Source organism: Pteropus medius, unplaced genomic scaffold (assembly GCF_902729225.1).
Source record: "Pteropus medius unplaced genomic scaffold, Ma_sr-lr_union100, whole genome shotgun sequence".
Lineage (NCBI taxonomy): Eukaryota > Metazoa > Chordata > Mammalia > Chiroptera > Pteropodidae > Pteropus > Pteropus medius.
In genome coordinates this window covers 7,427,301-7,455,109 of record NW_024349804.1, presented here as the reverse complement: position 1 = coordinate 7,455,109, position 27,809 = coordinate 7,427,301, and the positions used below count along the sequence as shown (strand labels likewise).

Genomic DNA, 27,809 nt, shown 5'->3' with positions numbered 1-27,809 from the left:
ATCCTGTACACTCACCCTCCTGCATTTAACCAGAAAACACTCCAGAACGACATCCACCAGGCCTGGAAGCACCTCTCTGGAGCATTTGCTGCAGAGAAGACGTCTTCACCCAGAAATGATGACCTTTTCATGATTCTAAAGCGCCCGCCTCTGAGCATGGCCCATCATTTACCAGAAATGCCCAGTGACCCCATGACATGAGGTAGGGTGTGGCCTTTAAAGCTTGACCTACTTTCTGCCCAGCTCCTCCCCCAAGTTGATTTCCCTTTGTCCTCGTCCCCTAGGCTGCCCTCCTCTGCTCACCCCGCATGTCTGTGTTCCACTACGAAGAGTAACCTGTCTCTTTAAAAGGAAAAAAAAAAAGCCACCAAGTGACCTCCCTTAGGAACGAGTTGCTAAGCGGGTGTTTTTGCTGGAGACGTGGCTGCAGCTTCCCAGCGAGCTGCCTGGGCACCACCCCAACATTCAGCCTCTCCCTGGGACTCACAGAAGTTTCAACAGGAAGACCCATCTGTCTGCACTTGCCCTTCCTCACAGAGAGCGGAGTCTGCACAGTGCTTTTGTGAAGTTCCTCAAGGTAAATCAGTCCTGGGGAGCAGGGCTGCAGCGTTGGGGTCCTGCTTTCAGTCCCCGCCCTGGAGTTCAGCCTCTCCCCTCCGTACCCTGAGCAGATTTAATTTATTGTCAAGTCAGAGGTTCTCAGCACCAGCATTCACGTTTTACCTTCTGAAATTGAAACATGGAGCGTTACTCAGGCTGCTGCTTGGAGTCTGGTTTGTAAAAACGTTAAGTCTAGCTCATCATAGTTCCTGGGTGAATTTCCCCCAGACTGTTGTCACTCTGCTTCCTTCCTGGGACCTCCTTGCCGTCCGGTTGCATTCCAGTCTCCCGGAAATATTTGCTGCATGTCGTGTTTCTGGGCCTTTTAGCTCAAAGTGGTTTGAAGGGCTAAGTACTAGCTATTGCAAGCTTCGCTTTTTTTTTGGCATTAGACAGGGAAAGGGCTGTGACAGACAAAGGGCTGAGGACCGCTGCTCTCGCCAAAAAAACCACATGAAACTCTGCCGGCTGCAATTTAAAGTGATTGCTTCCCTCCATTACAAAGAGGTGCAATGAAAAGCTTGAGAGTCTAATGGGAAATACACGTACGTCATTACATTCTCATATAATTTCTGCAAATAAACTCGGCACCAAAATGAAATCTCCCTCTGTATCTATCTCCTAGAGCTCATTGAAAGAGTCATTCATTCACATATTTATTGAGCAAAAACAATGCACCAGGCAACGTGCTGGAGTTTAAAGTGTGTGACAATGAATTGGACCAGGTCAGAAGCTCAGAGTTTCCTGGGAAAACAGACCTAGAAACGGAAGACAACAGAGCAATGAGCTAAATGCCATAAGAGACTTAGGAAAGGGTCTAAAGTGCTTAGAGCCGAGCCAGAGTACTCCCGGGGGAGGGCCTGGGCACTCGGTTCGTGTCAGCGCATTAGGCACATGTCATACGTTACATATTACATATATCATATATTATATATTATACCGAGCTGATTCTATAAAGGTATTTGTTGCTAACCTTATACTATGGGAAATTACGGGTGGCATAATTTGTAGAATTAGGTAATGAATTGAAAAACAGTGTGTGTGACACTTGCCCAGGGTTCCAGGCTCCAGCTGTAATAAGCTGGGACAGAAAAAGGTACGGGGAGAACATGCTCATGCGTGTGAGGGCGGGGGAAGGCTCCACCAGAAGCACCCTCAACGGAAGCAGAAGGAAAACCGCCTTGGACCCAGCTGGCGGGGACATAGAGGGGATGTTGGTTGTTGGAGCCAGTGGGTTTGGTCCAAGGCAGGGCAAATTTCCCCGAGCTGTCAGGGAGTCCAAGCCCTGCACAGAGAGGAGAAGAGGGTCCTTTGGCAGAGAGCGTAGAAAGGATTCAACCCACGCACCACACTTAGAGTCAAAAGGAAAGTTTATTAGAAAAGGGACAACATGCCACCAACAGAGTGTGGTCTCTCAAAGGCAGAGAGGGAGAAGGACATTGAGAGGGACAGAGTAAAGGCACTGAGAGGGACCCTGAGTGTCCAGGGAATTCGGTTTCTATATCGTTCTTTAGTTCCTGGGAGTTATAGTTTAAAAGACTCTGTTAACCCGTTTCCTTTGACGTGGACACACAGCGAGGAAGGGGAAGAGTGTGCAGTGTGAGAAGTAAGAACATGGAGAGTGACAGGCCCGCTGGCAGTTCCCAGCCTTTAACCCTCAGGTTCCCCGTGGTTTTAGCCCTAGGGAATGACTCTGGGTTCCTGGTTCCGCTTCACAGGTGTGGGGAATGGGCCGTTCGCAATTCCGCAGAAACCTCCCTCTGTTCTGCAGGCCTCCTCCCGGCTGGGCTGCAGGGCTGATCAGCATATCACAGTCTCTGATTGCGGCCTGATTAACACTTTAATTCTCTTGGCTCCTTTCTGCTTTAGGTTGAAGGTGAGAACCAAAGACCTTAATGGGAGACCTGAACACCACCTGAGGTCTTCTTTACGACTCCCCTTCCTCCCCTGAGCTCTATTTCCCTCCCCGCTCCTTTCTTCTACTCCTCCCCCCATCATCACCTTTTCTTAATAACACCAGGATCGAGAGACGGGTCCATGTTGGGCATTTTACTACACACGTTCTCTCATTTAACCCATATAAAATAACTACCCTGAGGTAGGAATTACGATCCCAAGTTTACAGACGTCAGAATGTATCTCAGAGAAGCAAAGGCATCGCTCCGAGATCACATGATAAATACAGCTGGAACTTGAACCCAGGTCTATAATGATTTTTTACAAAACCTTCTCTCTTTCTATAAAACCATGTTTTCACGGTTCTGGAGTAAGATGCACATAATTGTATTATTTTTTTAAGCAGCCAAGGTTGAAATTCATCCAATGCTGTCCTTTTCGTACACGTTCTGTTTTTCCCCTCTACGTGCTGTAGAATTTGTCACAGGGTCCTCTTAATGACATCGCTCCTCTCATGACTCTCAGTGATAGTGAGTGAATTTGTCTGCAGGAAGGTGTCAGTATTTCTTTCAAAAATGTTTTTGATTTTTTGCACTGAGTTAAACAAATCATGGACCCAAAGTAGCCAAAACCTTTTCTTACTGGGGCAATGCTTCCGTTTTCCGTTGTAAATACTTTCAGAATAAGGGGCTGGCATAGAACAGTTCCTGATATCAGCGAAAAGATAAGAATAAAGGGTGACACCGGGCAGAAATCTGGACTCACAGTCAGTCCTGGGGTCAAGTTCCCAATGTGACATTTAATAACGATAATCTTGGACAAATCATGTAAACTGTCAGAGGTTGACCTTGAGGAAACCTCGGTTGCCTTACATGTAAATTGAGGCAGGTGCTACTAAGCTAGAAGCGTTGCTGTCAGGCCTAGTGATAACACGTATCTAGAGTGAGCACACAATAAGTCTGCAATAAGTCAAGGCTCTTATTTTGATGTCGCCAATAGGAATATATTAACATGCACTCGATGCCTACGATAACAAGCTGCATATTAAAATGGGACAGTACTGATTTATCTTTTCTTAGTAAGGCTGTTTATAAAAGAAATACATTTTGATGTCATTAGATTTCTTTAGAAACTCATTCAAAAGTAATGATCAGGAAAGAATGAGAAAAATGTCAACCCCATTACATTTTTCATTTTCTACATCTACTTCTTTCTTTCGTACACAACATTTGTTAATGTACCGAGAATCTTTTCTTCGTTACTAAAATATTTCACAGTTTTTTTCCAGTTCGTAATTGCCAGAGATGTTTATTAGAGAGCTTTCGTGTTCTTCAGATTTCATCCATACCAACCCGTTGTTATTTCTAGATTATCTCCTCACTTTTCATTTTCTTAGCTGCTTTCATCATTTCCTTTCCTCTATTTTTTGTAGCCTGTGAGTTGGTCGGGATGGGAGACAATAGAATTTCAGGTGCCTTATTTCCCTATAACATGCTAATTCCCCACGAGGGCCAGTGAAACCTTGAACACCTTGCATGAGCTGTTTAAATGACCGAGGCCCCGTTAAGATTTCACTTCCACACATATCAGGAATAGTTTATGATTCGTCAGCCCAGGTATTTCTCTCATTTAATAATCACCTTGGCCCAAAGAGGACGATAAGCTTTAAAGGGCTCCAGAACGTGACTATGGAGACGCGGCCAATAAATAATGATTTAGTCATTCATTGGACAAGTATTTATTAAATGTCTGCTGTGTGCCATAGTCCTACGCTCTGGCGGTAAATGATAAACAGATGTTCCTGTCCTCTTGTAGCTTATATTTTAATGATAATGGGCAGACAATCACAAATATATATGTATGTCAGCTGGTGAAGAGTACTAGGGGGAAAATCGTTGTAAGGTAGTTAGGGAGTTCTGCACGGTGGGAGGTTATCATGGCATTGTGAGTGTTTAGGGAAGACCCCTCCGATCAACTGAAATTTGAACAGAGTCCTGAAGGAACTAAAAGAGAGAAAGTCAAGCAGATATCTTGGGAAAGAGAGTTTCAGGCAAAGAGAACAGCAAGTGCAAAGGCCCTGAGGCCAGAGGGTTCAAGTGCAGGTCATACAGGGCCTTATAGACCATTAAAAGAATTTTGGATTTCATCCCGTTGAAGAAGGGAAGTCATTAGAGGATTCTGAGTGGAAGAATAACATGATCTCTCTCAAATTTTAAACAATTTACTCTGGCTTCAACGTAGGGAATAGATAGTAGGGAAGCAAGCCAGGAAGTTCTTACACTTGGCCATGTGACAGACAGCGGGGCTTGACCAGGGCGACAGTTAGGGAAGGTGCCGAGAGGTGGTCGGATCCTCAGTCTAAGTTGAAGGCAAAGTTGGCAGGACCTCCGGTGGGTGGGACGCGATGTGTCGTACAGGAGTCAGGGCAGGATCAAGAATGACTACGAGGTGTCGGCCGGAGCAAAGTGGCATTCTGTGTAAGGCAGCGAGGAAGGTTGAAGAACGAGCAGGTCTGGGATCGTGACAAGGAGCTTTGTCTGGCACATGCTAAGCGAAGTGAAGGTACCCATCTAGCCCTTGGACATTGGCGTCCGGGGTCCTGGAGAGACATGTGAGCCCAGGGTGTAAGTCTGGAGACTATCAGTTAGTAGGTGGTATTTCAAGCCAAGCAAAAGGATGAAACCACCAGGCACTCACATGGGGTGCCCAGGAGATGAGCAGAAACCAGCCCGGGAGTTTGAGAAGGAGCAGCCAGTGGGTAGAAGAAAAACCAGTAAAAGACATGTCCCGGAAGGCACGTGAAGAAAATAGTTCAAGGAAAAAAAATGTGATGGGTCCCTCTCATTACTCAGTGCCTCTAACAGGTCGGATAAGATGAGGACTAAAGACTGATCATTGGATGTGATGACACACGGGTCCCTGGAGACCCCGGCAAGAGCGGTTTCAGGGAGTGCTGGGCCCAGAAAACTGACTGGGAGGAGAGGGTTTGAGGAGTTTCCTGTAGAGTGTTGAAAAGTTGAGCGATGGCTAGAGAGAGACTTGATGTCCAGGGAGCTTTGGGGAAGAAGGGGGTTGGGTGCAGCACTTTGGGCATTGATAGGAATGAGCCGGTGGAGCAGGAAGAAACGATTATCCAGATGGCAGGGGGACATGGTCCGGATCGAGGTCCTGGAGGAGGGAGGGGTGGGCCCCAGGGCAAGGCAGAGGCCCTGGCCCGGGCGGGAACAGGCACAGGTCACAGTGGCATGTGGAAGCAGAGGAGGTGAGGTGACTCAGTGGGGTGGGAGAGGGGGCTGTGGAGACTCTCTCTGGTCTCATCTCTTTGCTCAGTGAAATGAGACCCAAGGTCAAGGGTAGAGAGGAGGAGTGGGTAGGTGGAGGTCTGAGGGGAGAGGAGAGGCTGTAAAATAGTCCCCTCAGAGCCAATTCCAACCATGGTCACTTGACTCCAAGGGCAGAGCAATTTGCTGGCTCCCACCTGCTCACAGTAAAGCCAGGTTCATTGCCAGGTTCATTGCCAGGTACTTGGGGACAGAGGGATCTAGCATCCTTCCTACTCCCCCAGAGCTCATTTCCACCAGTCCCGGGTCTGTTAGAACATATTCCTTGCGGATGGATCATCTACTCAGTTCAAAGCCATCAGGAACCATGGAAGCCAGAGTCATATTTATCGATAGCGAGAAAGGTGGTTCGCTGGTTTCAAGAGGCCTGACTTCTTCTTCGTTCTTTGCCTGCCAGGGAGGGAACCATCGCAGCTAAAATGAATCCCAAGGAAGAAGAAGTGACAATAATTACAGAGGTAAGTCCCCGAGGGATGGGCGTGTGTGTGCACTGTGCTCCTGTCACGTGTGCTGGACCAGCGGCAGGCAGGTATCGCTCACCTGCCGCACGCAGACGGTGCTACTTGGCACTGGTGGAGAAGGGGGCGGGTGCTGTAGGGACCGCGGCTCTGCAGGAGCTCAAGGGGCCCCTACTCAGTGCTCTGACCCTGTTCGGTCAGCGTCATGAATTCTGACACACGGCAGTTCCAAAGCGCCAGCTGCGACCGGGTCCTGCTCAGTGGAAGCGCCATCGGTTTCCAAAGAAATTCAGAACGAAGGTAACTGTCGTCGATTATAACCAGTCATCTGATCCTGTGTCCCGCGGAGTCCTGCCCTTCTAACTCACTGTGTGCCACATCACCACACCCTGCCTAGAACAGAAGAGGAAGGCCGGCTCCCACCTGCACGCTGCAGACCCCCCAGCGCTGCATCTCTCATGACGCGGGAGCTCACTCGCCTGAGACCACAGAGGCAGAAATGAAGACAATGTGCTGTTTTCCACGGAGCACTTCAAAAAGCCTGGAGGAGCGCATGCTGCAGATAGAACCACACGTAACTCTATGTGTGCTTATTCATTCATGCAACCAGCATCGATCTTTCCTCTGGCCCCTGAGGATTCGGCAGTGAACAAATCCTGTGCCCTCGTGGAGTTTACATTCTCTCTAATTTGAGGTCGCGCTGGATGGCTTCCCATTGTTGGAGGATCGAATCATTATTGGAAAGCCAAAAAAGGACCTCTCAGGCATCCACTCTAAGCCAGGAAAAACCTAGACTTGAAGTATGAACCGTACCGGCACGCCTCAGTAATAGCAACGCTGCCGAATCGAAGCTGGGGACCTCCTGAGCTAAGAACGCTTCCTACCCGGTGGGCCCTGAAGGCGGAGGCCCAAGGGAGGCTGGGCCCTGCACCCAGAGGACAAGTTGCAGAAATCAGTCCCCCAGACCAAGGACAAGCGGACGCCATGTCCGTTCCCTGGTTGGGACCTGGGTCCCCTCTTCTGTAATCAAAATTCCTGTCTTCTCCAACCCCGATGGCCAAGGGCACTGATGTGTCGTTGGAACCCAGCTCTGCGGCCTAGGTGACATTTCTTTGAACCCTTATATCATTAAAACCCACATTCTGTGTTCCAAGTTTATTCCTGTATAAAAAACTTTTAAATTTCCAATTTTCGAGAAAAAAATTTTAATAACTTTGGTGGAGCGGGGAGAGGTTCTAGGTCTACCTTGCAATTTCTTTTACACCCAGAGATGCTTCACCCCAGTTTGAAAAATCTCTAGCCCTAGAAAAGTTTAAAGCTTGAAACCTGAGAGCATTCGGCCCTAACATTTTATGAAGAAAACTTTAGAAAACATAAAACGGAAAAAGAAAACAAAGCTTTCACTGTTAAAAGGTTTCTCCCTTTTTCAAAAAGAGCTGATGACATTTTTCTTTACACTGAAACTTCTGTGGAGATCGAACACGTATGTTCGTCATTCTCCACCTGATAAGAAGATGAAGAAGCAGAGAAGCCCAACCCTGGAAACTCGTACTTCGAGTCTGAGGTCGTCCTGTGCTGATTGTTTGGCTTGAGAAACCGCTTTTCAAGGACGTGTCTATTTTGAGCAGAGTAGATGAGGATGAGATCCCGTCCACTGTCCCTTCTCTTCACGTGCACTCGACTCCAGGGCAGGGGTCCCCAGGGCAAGGTGGAGGTGTTCATTTTGATAACCTAGAAATCGCAGGCCTGCTCCTCCGTTATGATTCGTTCCCGACTTACACACACACCGAGCGCTGACTCTTCCATTTGCGTTTTGACAAAGGAGTTCGTGGAAAACGATGAGGATGCAGCTGTGAGAAGAAAGAAGCCTTCGAAGATGCGAGGACCAAAAAGAAAACCGCAGGTAGGGAGTGACGAGGAGCCAGACTGTGTAGCAGGCTGCTGGCTGGCAACTCACCTGCCCCCGCAGGAGCCACACTCCCCTCCCTGGGAGAAGCCTGGATGTGCAAGGGGGGCCCAGGACCTGTGGGGGACCCTCCAGATGCCCCTCACTATTTGGACTGGTTTTCCTCGGAAGTTTTGCCCATCCCCTGAGAGATCTAGACAGGATGAAGGAGCCCCGTCCTGCTGCCGTCACGGGAGGCCGTGAACTAAGACGGCGGTAGGTGGCAGTGCAGGACCGCACGTCCCCGGCAGCTCCCCCTTCTCCAGCTGCAGTTCTGCTCCAGTCTAAGGGGGAGGCTAACTCCCGCCGCCCCGGCCTGCCCGCCCTCCCTCCCCCAGCTGTCCTCCCCGCGGGAGTGGCCCTCCTCGGCTCGGAGCATCCCCGTGCAAGGTCAACCTTCTCCAGGTAAATCAGTTCCCTTGGTAAGAGTCCTTGCCCTCCGTGGAGGGACAATTTGTTTGGAATACTCGAGATGCCAGCAGGGGAGGGAGAGGTAGGGAACGCCATTTTGAGCCAGCAGCCACGTGATAGGGCTGCCTGGAGCAGGGTGGCTGGGAGGTGGGGCGGTGGGGAGGGCACCAGACATCACAAGGCATGGAAGAAACCCCCTCTCTGACTCCCCGTCCCCAGCACACTCGGGCCGGGGCTGGGGCGAGCTGGGCAGAGGCGCAGGCTTCTGCTTCTGCAGCTGTGATGGAGATTCCCAGTGGAGGGCTCAGGGGGCAGGAGGTGCTGCCAGGCCACTGGCCGGGCCCTCTGGCCTCTCAGGGAACTTTAACCCCTTCTTGCAGGGCTGGTGGTGACTCTGCAGCCAGGGATAGGAGACCCACAGAGGCTGCAATGATCCAGTGCAGATAGAAAGAGTTCAAGTCCTTAGTTCAAAGGTCACAGTCACAGTGAGCAGTGGTGTCCAGGGCTGGGGGGTCTGGAGCTTGAACTGAGCAGAGGGGACACAGAGGGTGCAGAGAAGAACACTCCAGGCATCATCTCATTAATTTAAGCTGCACAAGAGCCCCAGTCCCAGAATGACATAGCTGTCTTTGGGGCATTGCGAGAAATCTAGAATAATGTTTCTTAACCTGGGTGACACTTCAAAATCATTTGGGGAATTTTTTTTTTTTTTTTTATTAGATGCTCCCCAGGTTCACCCCAGGCTATTTACTTAAATCAAAATCTCTATGCTTTTGCACAATGCCTGGTACGTAGCAGCATCTCATGAAGGGGCTGTTTTCATTTCCCTTCTTTCACAGATGAGGAATGAAAGGAAATGAGAAAATTAAATACCCTGCCCAGAGCCCCCACGTAAATCTGAGTTCGGAGGCAAGACTTCATCTGACCCTAACGACCGTCACTCAACCGCGGCCTCCTCTGCATTTGTGCTCACCTGCCCACCCTCCTCTGAGAGTCTGGGGGAGAAATGAGAGGCTATTCTTTGCCCCGAATAATCCAGGGACCCTTGAACAACCGTTTCCAAATGAGGTGGGCTTAGCATCAAGTAGTTTGGTTGTGACTTTCCTGCTTCCTTTCCTCCAGATTTCTGCAGAGCTCTATGCATTCTTCCTAGAAAAATATGAAATATTCATTTGATTTTGGGATGCCTTGGTGATTTCACAAGAAACATCCTAGAAAAATTCAGGGTTGACACTGCTTCCCTGGGTAGTGTGACCATACAGACACAGGTAGCAGGGACCACGGACGATTATCTAGATTAGAATAGTTTGAAGACTTGGCGCCTCCTTAAGTGACCCACTGCATCCTGATATAGGATCTGAGTCAAAGGAAGCCCTAGAAGTCGCAGTCCCTGACCCTCTGCCCCTGTGCCCACAGCTGCAGACGGCTGGCCCCGAGGAAATGGTGTCTGAGAAGCCCCGTCTCGGCAGCCAGCAGGAGCCCGTGCAGGAAGATCCCCACCCGGACACTCGTGCCCTGAGCATGCCCGCCCGACGAGGCCCACGAAGTAAGTGTCTCTCGGTTCAGTCCAAACGGAGTTCATTAAACTGCCTTCTGTGACGGGCACAGAGCGATACTGGGATTTTTTAATGGGTATTATTCTACATACACGGCCACCACCCCTCCACCCCACTTCACCCCAACTCTGGGGGTAATGTTCTAGGGGATAGGACACACAGCTTCAGCTGTGTATACAACCACATAAGATTGGAAGTGTGAATTGAAACAGAAATGGTGTGGATAATCGAATATACGAACATTCGAAGGAGGGCGGAATAGTCAGGAAGGCAAATAGCAAAATGAAGTGAACTTGAATCAGATGTCAGACGACAGACATGAGAGAGTTTCCCAGGCTCTCGGCCACCCGGCCCCTTGAGGACCCCGCACTGACCACTCCCCCACACACCCTCCCTTCTCCCTCCAAGGACCTAGGGTCCCACGACACAGGATCTGCTCTTGCCCGCTACAGCGAACTCAATGGTTCTCCATTCATTGCAGAAAAAATGATTGCCCCTTCGCTTGTTGCTTTTTGTGAAAAGTAGATTAGATGAGAGAAGTGTGTTATCCTGTCAAATGTTGCACAATTGCTACACAGTTGTTACTCTATCTTCCAGTAGCAGAGCAGGAATAAAGTAACTGTTGTAAATTAAAGGGCTTTATACAAGCTCATCTGACCTCATGGTTCCCATCTAAGAAGATGAAACAAATGAGAGCTGTTACAAATGAGTAAACCAGAACCAAAGAGAAACAAACTCTATCCCGTAAAGTTGCTTCTTTTTCTAGATGCTCAGAATTACTCATTGTGGAAGACCGTAACTGGTCTTAGCTCAGGCTGCCATATCGAAACCATAACAAAATACCATAGACTGGGTGACATTTATTTTCTCGCCATTCTGAAGGCTGGAAGTCCAAGATCAGGGCACCAGCATGGTGGGTTCCCAGTGAGGCCGCCCTTCCCAGCTTGAGGGTGCTTGTCATCTGCCCGTCTGCTCACTCTGGTGTCTGTTCTCAAGGACGCTAATCCTAGTGTATCAGGACCTCACCTCAGGACCTTATTGAACCTTAATTCCCTCTCGTCTCCAAATACAGCCACATCGGAGGTTGGGGCTTCAACATGTAAATTGTGCTGGAACACAGTTCAGTCCAGAGCATAACCATGGGATATTTAAGTCGTTATTTTAAAACTGAGGAGGGAAAGTCAGAGTAGGTGGCCAATAATAAAGACTCTGGCATGAGGCAAAGTGGATTCTTTTCTATGTTTCTTTAAAATGCAGAGTGACTAAGGTGTTTGAGAGAGAGAGAGAGAGATAAGAGATTTAATCAAAGCATTTGTCCCAAAATAAAATTGTATTATTTCTGATTTGGAGAAGAGGAGAATAACACAATGCTAAGATGTGCCTGACTGAGCGAGGTCATGACCAGCGGTATCTGGGAAGCCTTGGGTGGAGCTGAGATCTGTGGTTGATTCGGCAGCACCGGATGGAGAGGAAACGTCCCTGGGAGTGAGGTGGGGGCAGCTGATGGATGAGAAGCCCGCGTGACCGGGCATCAATCAGAAAGAGAGGTCAAGACCAGCAGAAGGCCATGCGGTCAAGAGAGCAGAATGGCCTTCACTGTTCTGTGGACACGCATGAGAGCGAGAGACAGGCAAGTCCAAGGAATGACAAGTGCCGTGCGAAACCCAGCGAGGAGTTAGGGCGGGGGGCTCAGTGGAGATGCTAAGGGGCCGATGGGTGTGTAGGGGTCTCTGTGCTAGAGTTTGGGGAGAAGAAGATTCTAGACAGACTGAAAACACGCAGATGTGTGCTGAAAACAGTGCATCCAGAGCAAGGTGGAAGCAGCCACGTCTTTCGCCGCCTCTCCTGGGAAATCACACACCATTGCCATTTGTCAGAGTGTGTCACTAAGTCCAGCCCACACTCAAGAGGAGGGAAGTTAGACTCCACCTTTTAAAGGGAGATGCATTGAAAAAACTTACAAATGTTTTGAAACAACCATTTCATCTTTCTTTAAAAGTCTTTATATCACTTTTCTACTCAGAAGTCTATAACAAGCATTGCATAAAATCCACACGCTTTTATTAGTTCTGGGTTCTGAGATCCTACGCAATCCGGTCCCCTCCCGTTGTATTTCCACTCTTCCCCAATCTCTCTGCATTCTGGTCAACCGCTTACCAACCTCTGAATGTCCCATGACCACCTGAGGCTTCCCAGGCTTTGGTGCCCACGCAAAGAAAGTTCTCCATCCAACTCTTTGTTACGCTTGTGACTGAGAAAGGCAGTCAGGATGTAGCAGTCAAGACCATGGGCTTTGGTGCCAGATATGCATGGTACCCGTCTCTACCTGGCCCTTTCTTACTCGCTTGGGCAAGTTCGGCCACCTCCCTAAACTTCCCTTTCTTTATCTGCAAAACGGTGGCAAGGATAGAATGCCTTAATACATCTGCAGCATTTATCCTCCAGCTGGGGGACGAGAGGGAAAAAGGGAAAACCGATGAACGAAACATGAGAAGTAGACACTATGGCCAGTGACGAAAAGCGTTATAGAGAAAGATGAAGAAGAAGCTGGACAGGACTGGACGCGGGGCGAGAGGAGGGGTACCGTTTGACTAAAAGTCGTCGGGGATGGCGCTGGAGCAGAAGAGTGAAGGGAATGAGAGACGCCCAGGAAGGCGGCCTCAAAGCAAGAGTGGACTGTTTAAGGCAGAGCAAGGAGGGCCAGAGTGGCTGACAGAGAATGATCAAAAAGGGGAAGACGAAATGAGGTGACGAGGGAGGGAGGGCATCGTACCTCGCCTTGCGGGTCCTCGGACTTTCCATCCGAGTGAGAGGAGAGCCCAGAGCCGCGGAGAAGTTGTTTATCTGCCCGGACTGAGGCTGAAAGAAAAAAGCCGTGGGTTGAGCTGGCCTGAGAGACCGGGTTGAGGGCAACGGCGAAAACCCAGGTGGGAGGTGGTTGGGGGCTGGAGCAGGGCGGTGGGGGAAGGGGTGGGAAGCGGGGTGGGAACCGGGGTATCTGCAAGGTGGAGCCAGCCGGGTTGACTGACCATTAGACGGCAGTCGTGAAGGTAGGAAGGACCACTCCACGCTTTTTGACTTGAGAAACTGGGAGCATGGAGTTGCCCCGGGCAGAGCGGGGAGAGATGGCGGAGGTAGAAAAAGGGAAGGACGTGCCAAGTCTGGGATCTTGAGGAGATGGACTGTGGAGATCCACAGGTCGTGGGGGAGGTGGAAGCCAGGGAGGCCTTCGCTGACCTTCCATCCTAAATGGCTCCTTCCCGCCCATCTCCTCCTCCGTCCTCTCCTGGTTCATTTTCCTCACGTGCCCATCATTGGATTCAAGGATCAACGAGATTTCACCACATTTGTTTCACGTATCCTTTTCCTCTGCCAAAATTTACACACACGCATATATATATATTTGTATGTTTTTTAATCATGGTGGGAAAAATGAGCGCATGACATGAACTTATCCATCTTAATCATTTTTAAAGGTACAGTTCAGTAGAGTTAACGGGACTCGTAATTATTGTACAACAGCTCTCCAGAAACATTTCATCTTACAAAACTGAAACTTTATATTAAACGAGAACTTCTTATTTCCCCCAGCTCCCGGCAGCTGGCAACCACCATTCGGTTCTTCGATCCTGTGAATTTGACTACGTTAGATATCTCAGAGAAGTGAAATCATACAGTATTTGTCTTTGTAACTGGCTAAATTCACTTAGCATAGTGTCTTCAAGTCATCCCTATTTGTAGCATGTGACAGAAATTCCTTCCTTGTTAAGGCTGCGTAATACGCCACGGTGTGTATATACCACATTTTGCTTATCCATCCATCCTTCGTGTACATTTAGGTTGCTTCTACCTCTTGCCTATTGCAAATAATGCTGTCATCAACATCAATGTGCAAATATCTCTTCAAGATCTTGCTTTCCGTTCTTCCGGATATATACCAAGAAGTAGGATTGCTGGGTCATGTGGTAGTTCTATTTCTAACTTTTTGAGGAACCTCCATACCATTTTCCATAGCGTCTACACCATTGTACATTCCCACCAACAGTGCACGAGGGTTCCAGCTTCTCCACATCCTTGCCAACTTCTGTTACTTTCTGTTTGTCTGTTTTTCTAGTAGCCTTCTTAATGTCATCTTTTGATTTGCATTTCTATAATGATTAGTGATGTCGAGCATCTTTTCCTATACTCATTGACCATCTATCTGTACATGACGTTCGGAGAAATGTCTATCCTTTGCCCAGTCTCTGGTCGACTCATTTGTTTTATTGAATTGCAGGAGTTTTTTATGTATTCTGAATAATAAGCCCTTATCGGGAATATGATTTGCGATATTTTTCTTCCCATTTCATAGTTTGCCTTTTTACTCTATTGATCATGTCCTTCGATGCGCAGACGTTTTGAAGACTGAGGTGGTCCCAATTGTCTACGTTTGCTTTTGTCGCCTCTGCTTTTGGTGTCGTGTCTGAGAAATCATCACCAAACTCAGTGCCATGATTTCCTCCATGTTCTCTTCTAGGAGTTTTATAACTTTATGTCTTACATTTAGGTCTTTAATCCATTTTGAGTTTATTTTTCTAAACGGTATAAGGTAAGGGTCCAACTTCATTCTCTTGCATGCGGACAGCCGGTTAGTTTCCCAATGCCATTTGTTGAAGAGACGATCCTCTTCTCGTTGAGTGGTCTTGGCATCCTTGTTGAAAATCGTTTGACCATACACACGAGGGTTTATTTCATGACTTTCAAGTCTTGGAACCTTGAGCAACAACTTAATCTTCCTAAGCCACGGGAGCCTCGTTTACAAAGCGCCTGGGCCTCAGGCAGCTGTTATGGGGAAGAAACCAGATGATATATAGAGAGCACCCCACAGGGGGACTGGCACATACATCACAAGCTCCTCCAGCTGAAAGAAGAACGTGATGCTAAATAACTAATAAGAATAATCATCTTTCTTGAGTGCTATGATGTGGTAGTACCATGCCAAGGTCTTCATAAGCATTACATTATTTAATTCTCAGAATAGTCCTATCATCGGGCATCGTTCTGTAGATTAAGAAAGGAAGGTTCAGAGAGAAGCAATAGCCAGAAGTGGTGAAGCCAGAACTCAAACTCCAGTCTGCAGACCTCCAGAACCTGTGTTCTTGGTTGCTGCGTCACTCTATACCCACAAATCTTAACCCTGACTGGTCTTCGAAGCTGATGGTTTACAGCTGCCCACAGAAGGTATGATGGCACTGCTACAAGCAGCACTATCCACAGTGGCTCCCAGGGCCCCAGGGGACTCTGCATACGGAGCACAGAGTCAGCTTAGAGTCTTTACAAGATGGTCAGTCTGCTGTGCCTCATTTTTGTTTTCCTCTAAAGAGTGTCACTCAGGTGAATCGTACGCCTTACTCCCCCTACCTAGACTAGCTCCTTCTCTATATGTGTTTTGTTGGTTCGTTTGTTTATTTGTTTGTCTTATCCTAGCTGCTTCCCTTTCAGAAGTCAGTACACACATCACCCCCTTTGGGAAGTTGCCCCTGTACCCAGTGCGGACCGAGTAGACCTTCTATGCTTTGCAGCACCTACGGCCATGCGAGCACCTGAGGTCCCTCCTTATGGGCCCACAGTCTCCCCTCCCCTCTCCACTGGACAAAAAATCTTTGAGGGTAGAGACTGACTTTCAGCTCTGCTCAGCACAGTGCTGGTACTCAGATGGCACTGGACAATGCTCACGAGCGAACAGCTGTCTCAAGCTGGCCTTTCTGCTTTGTACTCCAGGCCATGCTCTGGCTTAAGTGGGCTTCCCTACACCCCCACCTCTGTGCCCACCACAGCCTTCCAATGAAGTCTGCTCGCCTGTGTCCAGAACTTCGACTTCCCAAACCTCTCGTGGACTTGGCCTGCCCCTTGGCGCTCCCATCCCAGCTCCCCACCTTGAACCCGTGACCTACTCTACACTGTAGCATTCCTACAGGGCTCCAGTGTTGTCAAAGTCAGATTGTATTCAGACGCTCAGATAGTGCCTCCCCCACGGCACCAGGCACACACCCAGAAGTGCCACCTCCCTGATTAACGGCAGCACAATTCCATGCAGTGAAAGCTTTGGCTTCTAATTTGCTATTCAAACATATCCATAATCAGGACATTCCAAACAGAGAAAGCATTTCAGCGCACAGGCACTAGTTCCAAGTCAAGGAAACATCTAGAAAAAAAAGAGCACACATGCCCCCGTGACTCCAACTCGCACCATCTCTTCAGGGAGGAACTATCAAATGTTAAGTAGTTTCTTATGAACACAAATTTCTCCATTTCAGACATCTGTTTTCCATTCATTCGTGTTAGTTTCTCTGATTAAAGCATCATTTCTGAGCCAATTTTTCAGTATTGATTGAAAAGAAAGTTCAGAATCTGGTGAACTTGGATGCAAAAGAAAGATCATGTAGTTCAGATTTACTTTTTAAAAGCCATCCAGACCTAGAGAGACTGACCCAGGAAACAGATGTTAAAGGCACAATATGTAACACGGAGAACTGCCCAAAGGGTCTGGGTCTCCAAAGTTATCTTGAAGCCCATGCAGTTGGAGAAGGGAAGAACATTCTTGTCAAAGAATGTGTACTGGGGAAGGTAGGAATGCCAAAAAGGTCACTGATGCTGGAGACACTACCTCAGGTGGCACTGAAGGTACAAGTATAAATAAATAGTATGTCGCAGCCCATTATTGCTTTTATCTTCCAGATGCTATGATGTTTGGCATCTTAAAAAACAAGCAAATAGACATCTTTCTGATCCGGCAGAGACTAGCTAAGGCTTAGTGGTAACAAAGGGCCCAGACTGGATGTGCCTTTGATATGCAAACTAACCGATCCGGAGCCCAGCCTCCTCTACCTGGCCCCGCTCCCCAGGAAGCAATTCCCCTGTCTGCACATCCCATAGCTTCGAGCCCCCCAGAATAGTCACACGAGCCAGCCCCGAACCGTTTGCCCTGCCCTGCCTGTCTTCTCCCCGGAAACCCCAGTGAAGCCCTTGGCCCAAGCCTCCCCTCCTCCTGTCTCCTCCTCCCGACCACCTTGGTGTCCTCCCACGTGGCCCCGTGTGGCCCCGCCTCCTGGCTCCAGGACCTGGGAGTATGACGAACTTTGCTCCCTGAGCCTCTCTTCTTGTGGCCGCACCTGACTGACCATCTCATAAGAATACAAATAATATAAAACATACACATCGTCGTTATTAGTGGTAAGGAAAGGCGTTTTCCAAAAAACTCCTTTATGGCGAAATTGCCCCGGCGTCATCTCTTCCATTTTTGTCTCTAATCTCGCACCTGCTCCATCTGCCTCACGTTTCCACTCCCCATCCCAGTCGTCCTCGTCGATGTCCCGTCAACGCACATCTGCTAAATGGCCTCGCTTACCTTCCGCAGCATCCCACGAGCCCCCTCCCTCCTCCGCCGGTCCTGGGCTTCAGGAGTTCCATTCTCCGGGGTTCCCTTCTCCCCCACTGGCTGTACCCCTCAGTCTCTTTGCTGTTTCATATCCCCAACCTCTGAATGCTGGAGCGCCCCGAGCTCAGGCTTTGCCTCACTCATTCTCTTGGTCATCTCAAGACTGGAAAGTCTATCATATAGATATTACATGTGTCCTGGCCAGTTACGAACTTTGATGTCCAGCTCGGGCCTCTTTTAGACGAAATGTAATGGCCCCCTTGAATATCCCTTTCTGCATATCTAATAAGACAACTCACATTTTTAATGGCTTATTGAAGTATAATTTGCATATCATAAAATTCCCCCACTGTAAGTATACAACTCAATGATTTTTAGTAAATCTATAGACTTGTGCAACCATCACCACAATCAAGTTTTAGAACGTTTTATCACCCCAAAATTCCTTTAGGCCCATTTAAAGTTAATCCCCAGTCCCACTCCCAGCCCTAGGCAAACACTGCTTTGTTTTATAGCCCTGTAATTAAGCCTTTTCTAGACATTTCAATAAATAGTGTTTCATGTCTAGCTTCTTTCACTTAGCATGTTTTTTGAGATTCGTAAATGCTGTCGCATATACCCACATTTCGTTTCTTTTTATTGTGCGATTATCCATTGTATGGATATACCATATTTTATTTATTCATTTTTCTATTGATAAACGTTTGGATTATTTCTAGTTTGGGGCTATTATGAATAAAGCTGCTATGAACATTTGCAACATGTCTCTGTGTAGACATATGTTTTCATTCCTCTTAAGAAGTATTAGAATCTCTGGGTCGTATGATGAATTTATTCTTAACTTTACAAGAAACTATCAATCTGTTTTACAAAGTGGCTGTATTGTTTTACTTTCCCACCCACAGTTTTAGGAGAATTCCAGTTTTTCCACATCCTTTCCAACAATTGGTTATTATCTGTTTTTAATTATAGCCTTTATAGTGTGTGTATAGTAGTATTACATTGTGCTTTTAATTTGCATTTCTCTAGTGATTCATAATATTGAGGGGTTTTTTATATGCTTATTAGACATTTACATATCTTCTTAGTAAAATGCCTATTTAAATTTTACTCATTATTAACTGGATTCTTTTTCCTACTACAGAGTTATAAGAGTTCTCTATATATTCTGGGTGCAAGTACATTATCAGATATATAATTTGCAAATATTGCCTCCAAGTAAATGTCTTGTCTTTTCATTTTCTTAATGATGTCTTTTGAAATGCAAAAGGTTTTAATTTCAATGAAGTCAAATTTATCACTTTTTTTCTATTACGATTGTGCTTTTGGGATTGTACCTAAATATTCTTTGCCCAACCCGAGGTCACGATAATTTTCTCCTATATTCTCTTCTAGAACTTGCATGCTTTTAGCTCATGCAAGTACATGTATTTATTTGTTTCTTTGTTTGTTTGTTTTTAATGGTGACATTGGTTAACGAAATCCAGTAAGTTTCAGCTGTACACTTTAACAGTAAGGCATATATATATTTTACATCTCCCATAGTTAGATTTCTTTCTGTCACCTCATATTTGACCCCCTTTACCCTGTCTACCTCCCCCCTCTTCCCCCAACCCCCACCCTCTGGTAACCACTAGTCGATAGTCCACATCCAGGAGTCTCTGTATGTCCCGTTCATTTGTCACTTTTAGGTTTATATCCTACATGTAAGTGATATCACATGACTTTCAACTTTTTCCGTCTGGCTTATTTCGCTTAGCATGATTATCTCGAGATCCATCCATGCTGTCACAAATGGCAGTATTTCATCTCTCCTTATGGCTGAGTAATATTCCATTGTATACATGTACCACAGCTTCTTTATCCAGTCATCTATTGTAGGACACTTCGGTTGCTTCCATGTCCTGGCCACTGTGAATAATGCTGCTGTGAATAACGGTGTGTGAATATCTTTTCAGATATGGGTTTTCAAGTCTTGGGGTAACATTTAGTTAGGCCTATGATCTATTTGAGACAAGTCAAACTTTACTTGACTGAAACTGAGCTTCTGACCTCCTTTTCCCAACCCCAACCTATTTCTCCTACCCTCATCTCCATCTCTTTCAACGGACATTTCATTTTCTCTATTGTGAGGGTCAAAAACTCAGCGTCATTGTGAACTCCTATCTGCCCACATCCAGTCTATCGATGAGCCCTATTTGCTCTACCTTCAGGACAGATCTCTTATATGACCATCTCTCACTACCTCCGTCTCTGCCATCCTGGTCCAAGCCACCTTGAACTCACATCTGGAGCATTCAGCAGCCTCCTGACTGGTGCCTGGCTTCCGTCCTCACCCCCATCCTTGACCTGGCAGGCAGAACGCTCTGGCGAAGACGAGGTCGTGCCACTCCTCTGTTCCAATCCTCCGGGGACTCTCACTCTATTCAGAGCTGAAGCCACATCCCGTAATGACCCACATGGTTTGTCTACCCCTGACCTCGATGACCTTCCGACTTAGCATTCCATCTGCCGCCCCTGGCTTCCGTCTCTGCTCAGGTCTCACATTAGGTGAGGCCCTGTCTCTGTTTTCACAGCAGATGCTGCACGTAGCTAAAATGCTCATCCCGCAGCTGTCCACATGGCTGGACCCCTCATTTCTTTCACAGGCTTTGATGTCACCTTGAAGCCCTTCTTTGGTCACTCTACTTAAAATGACGATGCACCGCTCTCTCCTGGTCCTCCCTCTCCTCTATCCTGCTCTATTTATCTCCACACCACCTATCCCCATCTGGCGCCCTAATGAACTACTTGTTAGTGGTCCGTCTTCCCCACCAGCAAACACACTCCATGAAGGCACAGTGACCTGTTTGTTTTGTACACTGGTCTATCCCTAGCTCCTTGTACACGTAATAGGGGTTCCACAAATACTTGTTGGTTGAATGCTTGAAAGGTGCAGAAAAGATTCTCTAACCTAGCACTTTCGAAGTTGGGTTTTTGTAGAATACTACATCCTGTCAGAGATTCACTCTTAATTTTTTTTTTTTTAAATTTCAGAAGTTTTGCATAGCCTCTCCCCTCTTGGAAGTTCAGGAAGCTTGTTCTAAGTCCACTCACGGCTACTCTGCTGTCTCTCAGCACTTCCCCACCCTCCCTAAGGCTATTTACATTTCTTGCCATTCTGCCCAAGGCAATATTCGAGGCTCAACTCTAGGCAAAATTGTTCACCTCAAAATATATCTACGATGTTCTAGGCCACCTTTCAGAGTCCCAGCCCTGTTTGAAGCCCCCTCGCTCTGCCCCACCACCACGATGATGCTGGAGCACGGCGACGATAGGCAGGGCTGGCCAGGCCCAGTCTCCCACAACAGTGACCCCTGTCCAGCTCAGCTCCAGCTGCCATAATGAAACGCCGCAGGCTGGGTGGCTTAAACAAGGCATTTCTTTCTCACAGTCTGGAGGAAGTCCAAGATCGAGGTGTCAGCAGACGCAGTGTGGTGAGAACTCTCTTCCTGGCTGGCAGGTGGCTGCCTTCTTGCTGTGTCCTCACATCGTGGAGAGACAGATGGCTCTGGTCTCTCTTCCTCTTCTTAGGAGGAGGACACTAATGCCATCATGGGGGCTCCACCCTCATGACCTTGTCTCAACTTAATTACCTCCCAAAGACCATCACTTTGGGAGTTAGGGCTTCAACATATAAATCAGTCAGGACAAAAATGTTTAGTCCACAGCAACTCCCAAGCCTGGAGGTGTGCCAAAGCACGAAGTAGCGGGAAGATGCAGAGCCAAGATCCCGAGGTCCGAGCACCTGCGAGTCAGAAGGAGACTTATGCACCAGAATGAGTTCCGATAAAGTGGAAATGTTCATAAGACTGAAGGAAAGAACCAGAGAAGAAGAAAGTAACCAAATTAGTCCCTCTAGACCCCTCAGCAAATGTGAACCATCAGCAGTGCTGGGGCTCTAAGCCAAGGGCCAGTTTCGACTTCCATTTTGTGTCGTAAATTTTTTTACAAGTGATACTAGTCTATTTTCCAAAAATTAGAAAAGCAGGAGAAAGAAATAGAAAGAAGTAGAAGAAAGTAATTACCCACCTTCTCACACCCTAGTGACAACCACCACTGACCTTGGGCCCTCTCCTTGTGCTGGTTTTTCCTGCCTGACTCCGAGAAAGTCCTATGTTCCCCGAGGCCTGACTGTGGCTGAAAGGACATCCCACATGAAGTCGGTGGGAGGTTGGTGACAGTCCATCCGATTGCTGCCTTACGTTCTCCCTCTCAAGCCTTTAGGACATTGAACAGAGGCTTCTGTTCCGCCTCCATTTTTTTCTGCTGAAGTCAAGCTGACTCCTCTCCCATGCTCTCCCTGGCCCCAACTCCATATTTACATTCCATCCTTGGACTTTGACAAAAGGGGGAAATTATTTATGCTGGGGAGAGGAGAGGCAGGAGCTCAGGCCAGCCTTCTCTCAGCCCTTTTGCCCACTGTCCCCTACAAGAACTAGGCCTATGTGTAAGTGGCCACAAAATTTTTTATCATACTTTTAAATATTTCCAAACAATTTTGTTTATGGCAGATTGTAAAAATGAATGATTTAAAATAAAACTGTTACATCACTCCTAACATTACCCCAAAGAATCTAAATGGCATTGTGATTTGATAACTTCCATCATCTATTTTGAAAAAAAATGAACAAGTTCTACGTGAACAGTTGAAAATTTTACACCATTCCCTTTTCTTCTTGAATGGCTCCATTTCACTTCCCCATAGAACTTTAAATAATACGTTTCTATGCTTACAAATCTTCTATTGCTCACCAAATTAACCAATTGAATTTTTGATTGAGCTATTATTACAATTATCTATATTGTACAACCGATGAAAACAAAGGTACTGTAAAACTTGGTAAATATTTATTAATTACAAAAAGATAATTAAAAACTTTTAAAAGTACATTCTTTAACTGGAGTAAGAAGGTGGAAGAGATAGACAATTAAACAAGAATCATCATGCTCATCTGTTCCACAGTCTCTGTGAATTCGGATTATACCAATAGAAATCCAAACCCAAATGACCTATTTCTAATTTTATGTCAAGTCTTTGGAAAGTCCTTTGTACCCTAAGGTACACACAGAGCTCTGGTCTAGGCAGGAAGAGTCACAACAATGGCCCATCAAGAAGTATGGGAATTTCTGCAGAGGTTGGCACAAGAGGAGAGAGCTTGCAGATGGCGGAGTGTTGTGGCACCATCAATTTTAAGACCCACGGAGCCAATTGAGATGAATCGTGAGCCTTTATTAGCCGGCTGGCGACTGACTCTCTACCACGCAGGGGCAGAGGAGATCAGTCCCGAGCTTCCAGAGGAGGCAGCTTATAAAGCTTAAGACCATATCCTGGTGGTCTTCTGAACAAGCAAGCAAGCAGATTACGTAAAGCAGATGTTGGCTGTAAACGTCTTACACAAAGACAAATGTTTCTGGGGAACTCTTAGATCAAACAGGGCCTAGCAGGCAGTTTCGATATCTGCATCCTGGTGGCTGTCAGTGCTTTCCTGGGGGCTGGCACCTGAAGATATCCCTTCCATATGACTGATTTATCGGAAAGTTTTTCACTCCTACAGGAGAAGGACTTTATTAAACCCACTTCTCCGTGAAAACAACGAGAACACATCGAGTTGGGGACAAAAGATGAGAAGATTCGAAAGTGGTTCCGAAAGGCAACGCCTATTTGACTAGAAGGTGGCTGTGTTTTCTGAGGGGTCAGTATGATAGAAGTGGCTAAGAGAAAACCGGAAAGTATCCACTATTTTATTAAGTCGGTAAAGAGAGAGACGGGGACAGCGAGTGCCGTGACACGAAAAGGGAGACAGAGCGCCAGGAAGACCTGGAAGCCAGTGGCAAACATGAGGCTGATGAAGGCTGGAAAGTAATGGGTTTGCGGGGTAGCCGGCGAGCGCAACGTGGCCGGACGGTAACCCCTGCTGCCTCTGATGAAGGACGGCACCGTGTCAAGATAACCCATATTGCATACTAATTGACATTACGTATATATTTTAGTGGAATGCCTTGAAAATCTGTCATTATCCATAAGTTCTTGCATGCCCCCAGATCGATTTTTTAATCATTTAAAAAATTATTTCCAGCACCCTCTTTGTATGCTGCTTTGAAAACGTCAGTCAGGGCCAGGTTTCCCTGCTTGCGTCAAAGGGCTATTTTCTGAATGTGCCTCTTTCGTAAATGTGAAGTCACACCCTGCCTCAAGCTTGGCAAAGCCATTCTTATCCTCAGGGCAGGAAAGAAAGAGACACTTTGGGATCACATAGTTGGTTAGTAATGTAGTGAAGTAATTGACTATAAATTAGGGGAAAATGTTTTATGAGGGTTGTCTTAGTATTTCCAGCTGCTTAAAGAAACACTGTTTGCCATATTCTACCAAGATAGGAGTGAAAGTACTTAATCCCTATTCGTTATTATGTCAAATGGAGCAAATTAGTACACCTGGCTTCCTGTGGATATCATGTGAGTGATATTATCTTTAAAAAAAAAAAAGAAGCAGGCATCATCATCGGATTTCATCCAAACGAGGATCACCTTTATTTTTTTATTTATTTTTTTATTTATTTGAAATTCCTTTTTAAGTATCGTATCCCTCACACTCTTGTGGTTCCCTTATCCGCTTTTCCTTCACTGAATTAGTGCTACAAAGTGCCAGGTCTCAAAGTCGCCAACATGGTCCTGGCTCTCAAGCTAGTCACATTCTAGCTGAGCAAATGCTGTGTCACCAACTCGTTGTACAGACCTGATTTAGAAATCTTTCCGCCTTCTAAATGTTACCAGCAGGCTTTTTAAAAATCAGGCATGTCAAACGTTTCCAAGGTTTTTAAAATGAATACGAAAGAAACCACTTTGGTTTCTTTATTCAGAAGAGAGTGTTTAAATAAAATATCTTGTGACGCTTAAAGAATAATTCATAAAACTTAGTCTAGCTAACTACATGTGTAGGTAGTAGCTATTTTAAGTAAACTCAAAAAACTGAATTTTCTTTTATAAAAAGGAGAGAGAGTAAATAAACAAGATGCCTTTTCATGTTCAAAGGCATTTACTGTTAACTATGAAAGGATTTCTCTTTGGGGGGGCAGAAGCAAGTGGGGAATCAGCTGGAGAAGGGGACTGGTAAGCTGTGGGAGGTTCAGACCAGAAACCCTCCCTATCCACCCAGGCCATCCACACACACTTAGTGACACTGACTGTGGACCTGCCCTGTGTGGCTGGGGGCCATAGCATCTGGGGTGGATTGTTTATTCATAGAATGACTTTATTCTATTTATTAATAGAATAGAGTGACAAATGCAATACAGGATAAGTCTCGGGTCTCTGAGCATATACAACAGGGGACATGATCTACCGCAGCCGCATGATCTTTAAAAGGGAAAGTAATGACTTGATTTTTTTTAAGCAAGTTGAAAGAATGCCACAGGCCGTTTCATTGAGTTCATCGAGATTCTCTTAACGAATTTGAACCTCAGCCCACACATGCAAGACTATAATCCTTACTGTGATTATCTCATGCCTCTGTGCTGGATCCTGATATAAGTAAGATTTTATGTCTTCTTATCACACAAAAGGAAGAAAGCACAGCCTAAGAGACTGAGTGGCCACGCCACAGAAGATGCTTTGAGGCCGGTGACCACAGTCTCCGTTTGCATAAAGCAGGTGCCGCGGAAACCTGCAAGCCTGTCGCGAGCAGAGGCCTTTGCCTGGCATCGCTTCCTTCTTGCGGCCATTTTTCCTTGTACCTTCTAATAAACATCTAGCCTCCTCTTTTTCTTTCACTCGTTAGCCTTCCTCTTTTAACAGCGCCGATGCCTGTGAGTGTCAGAAAGACTTTCTCACCAGGTCCGCCTTCACCGAGCTGGCAGTGCTCCCAGAGTCTTCACCCTCAGGCCTGGACCCTCCCCCAGCTGGACACACACACTCCATATGTGCCCGCACCTCAGACTCAGACAAGCTCGCTTCGGTGTCACCCCGCCTGGCTTTCCCTCCTCGTTTCTCTCTCCCACCGCCCTCTAACGCCTAATCACCTCGGTCAAATCCACCTTCGCCTTCTTTCTCTGAACCAGGGTCCTCCCACTTGAGTGGTGTTTAAATCACCTGTTTGCTGGGCTCCACCTCCAGCATCAGCAGGTGGGGGGTGTGGCCTGAGAATCTGCACATGCAACAGGTGCAGCCCTGTTGTCACTAGGTCCCACTGTCCCTTCCATCTCGTGGCCTCTTCTCAACTGCTCCCACTGACTCCCTCTCATTTCACCTCGTCAGGACATCCTAGCTGGGGTCCCCCGTGCCTCTCCCCCTGCACCCCAACCACCCTCTACATTGTTCAAGATGTCCCTACTGCTCAGAGAATACATTCTAGACTCCTAATGTGGCATCTGAGGTTCCCCATAACTGCACCCCAAACTCCTGCAGTCTCATCTCCTACTCCATCCCAGTAGAGCCCCTCTGCTCTGAGCATGACGACATTCCGTTCCCCCAAATGCTTGGTTCTGTTTCCACCTCTTTCGTAACGGTTCTGAGCATTGGGAACGACAGAACTGGGACCAAACCTCAAACATCCCACATCCTCCGTGTGTGACTGTACAGCCAGTCACTCACCACGGAGAGCTTCGGAGTCCTCGTCCCCAAGTTTCCTGGTGACGAGCACCCCTGGGCCCTCCTCGCAGGGATGGCATAAGACTGATGAGAAAACCCACTTAACACGCGTATCGCGGTGCCCGACACGTAACAGGTGCACGACACTTCATGATACTTACATACATGTTTATTAATTTGTACAAAATATATGTCATCTCCATGCCGTAGCCCAGGGCTGCTGTCTGAGCCTATAAATAGGGTTTCTCTGATTGAAGGCATCGGCGCTGTTGAGGTGAACCCCGAAACCCCGAGCTCGTTAGCCATCCATTCACCTGACAAGCCTGGTCCTCTAATCAACAAATTTGAGAGCCTCTTCCCATGTTAACTGAATCGGTAAGGGTGACTGGTCTTGAATAGTCACATGTCATTCACTTTATTCTTAGCTAAGTTGATATGACAGTTCAGGCAGGAGGGAGGTTTTCGCTATCGATCTCGAAGAAGCCAAGACATGTTCTTATTATATCCAATGGACCGTGGTCAGTGCTATTTCACATTTACCTATGTAAAGTTCTAAATCTGCAAAACAAAATTATATTCTCTGCTTTTTTTAAAATCTAATCTTCCCTTTAGGGAAAAAAAAATGTTTTTTGTAAAGTAATTTTCTTATATTTTTTTTTAGACTTACCTCCAATTCCTTCAGCTTCCAGAACAGGCTTTGCAGAATTTTTCATGAGGGGACGGATGAGGGAGAAATTACAAGCTGCAAGGGTGAGAGAATATTTTGTTCAGTGCTGATTGCGAGTCTTCGGGTCTTGTCTAGCTGGCTTTGTTTGCTCAGAACCGTGTGGATTTGATGACCGTTAAACGCGGTTTTCACGGTTTAAATGTTAATGTCGTATCGAACACTGCAGCAGATGGAAATCATTCCTAAGAAGAATTTAATGTCATGTTTCTAAACCACTGCGCTTGCTGTTATCACCTTACGAGACAGAGCGTGTATTTTTTGCCGATTTTGGTCCACCGAGTTGGTGACTGGTTTTCATAGCATTCCTGACCTTCCTGACCTTCTGGAGCAGTAATTTTCTGTTTGACTTTTTAGTCCAAGGCAGAGAATGCGTTGCTGCAGGACATTCCCACGCCTCGGCCCAGACGCTTACGAAGCCCCAGCCAGAAAGACTCGGAGACTGACTTTGGCACGGAGGTGAGAAACAGGCCGCCTCTGCTTTACGCTCAAAGACAGCGAAGCAAAGATCACATTTCCGACACCAGTTCTAGAACAGAGCTGTGCACAGAGGAGGCGTTAAATCCTTATTGATAATTATAATAGCCGCCATTCATGGAGCATTACTCAGTGACAGCCAAGTCCTTTCCCCATGCTACCGCATGTCCTTATCCGAACACGCCTGTGGGGTGGGTAATTTCCATTCCCATTCGACAGATGAGCAGACAGGTTCAGAGCAGCTGCCCAGCTGTCCCCAGGTCACAGAGCCTGATTGTGGAGGAGCCAGGATTTCCTCCCAGCTCTATCTCATTCCCAGTCTGCCTCACAGCTCTGACCTGCTGGGTCCGCGGATCTCC

At 47.0% G+C, this 27,809-nt stretch overlaps 1 protein-coding gene across 9 annotated transcripts in view; it reads left to right on the top strand.

Moving 5' to 3' along the window:
* Positions 1–258: 258 nt before the first annotated feature.
* The window catches only part of CC2D2A (coiled-coil and C2 domain containing 2A), a 100,891-nt gene continuing 73,340 nt past the window's right edge, over positions 259–27,809 (top strand). For 6 of the 9 annotated variants that reach the window (XM_039838156.1, XM_039838153.1, XM_039838152.1 and 3 more), the window contains exons 1-3: positions 10,068–10,197; positions 26,911–26,999; positions 27,331–27,432. In XM_039838156.1, coding sequence (XP_039694090.1) covers positions 10,092–10,197; positions 26,911–26,999; positions 27,331–27,432 — 297 coding nt within the window. In that variant the 5' untranslated portion in view covers positions 10,068–10,091. Of the gene's footprint in view, positions 578–6,234; positions 6,296–8,117; positions 8,199–8,519; positions 8,646–10,067; positions 10,198–26,910; positions 27,000–27,330; positions 27,433–27,809 lie in introns of those variants that run through there. The other 3 variants (XM_039838155.1, XM_039838157.1, XM_039838158.1) reach the window with 3 other exon arrangements.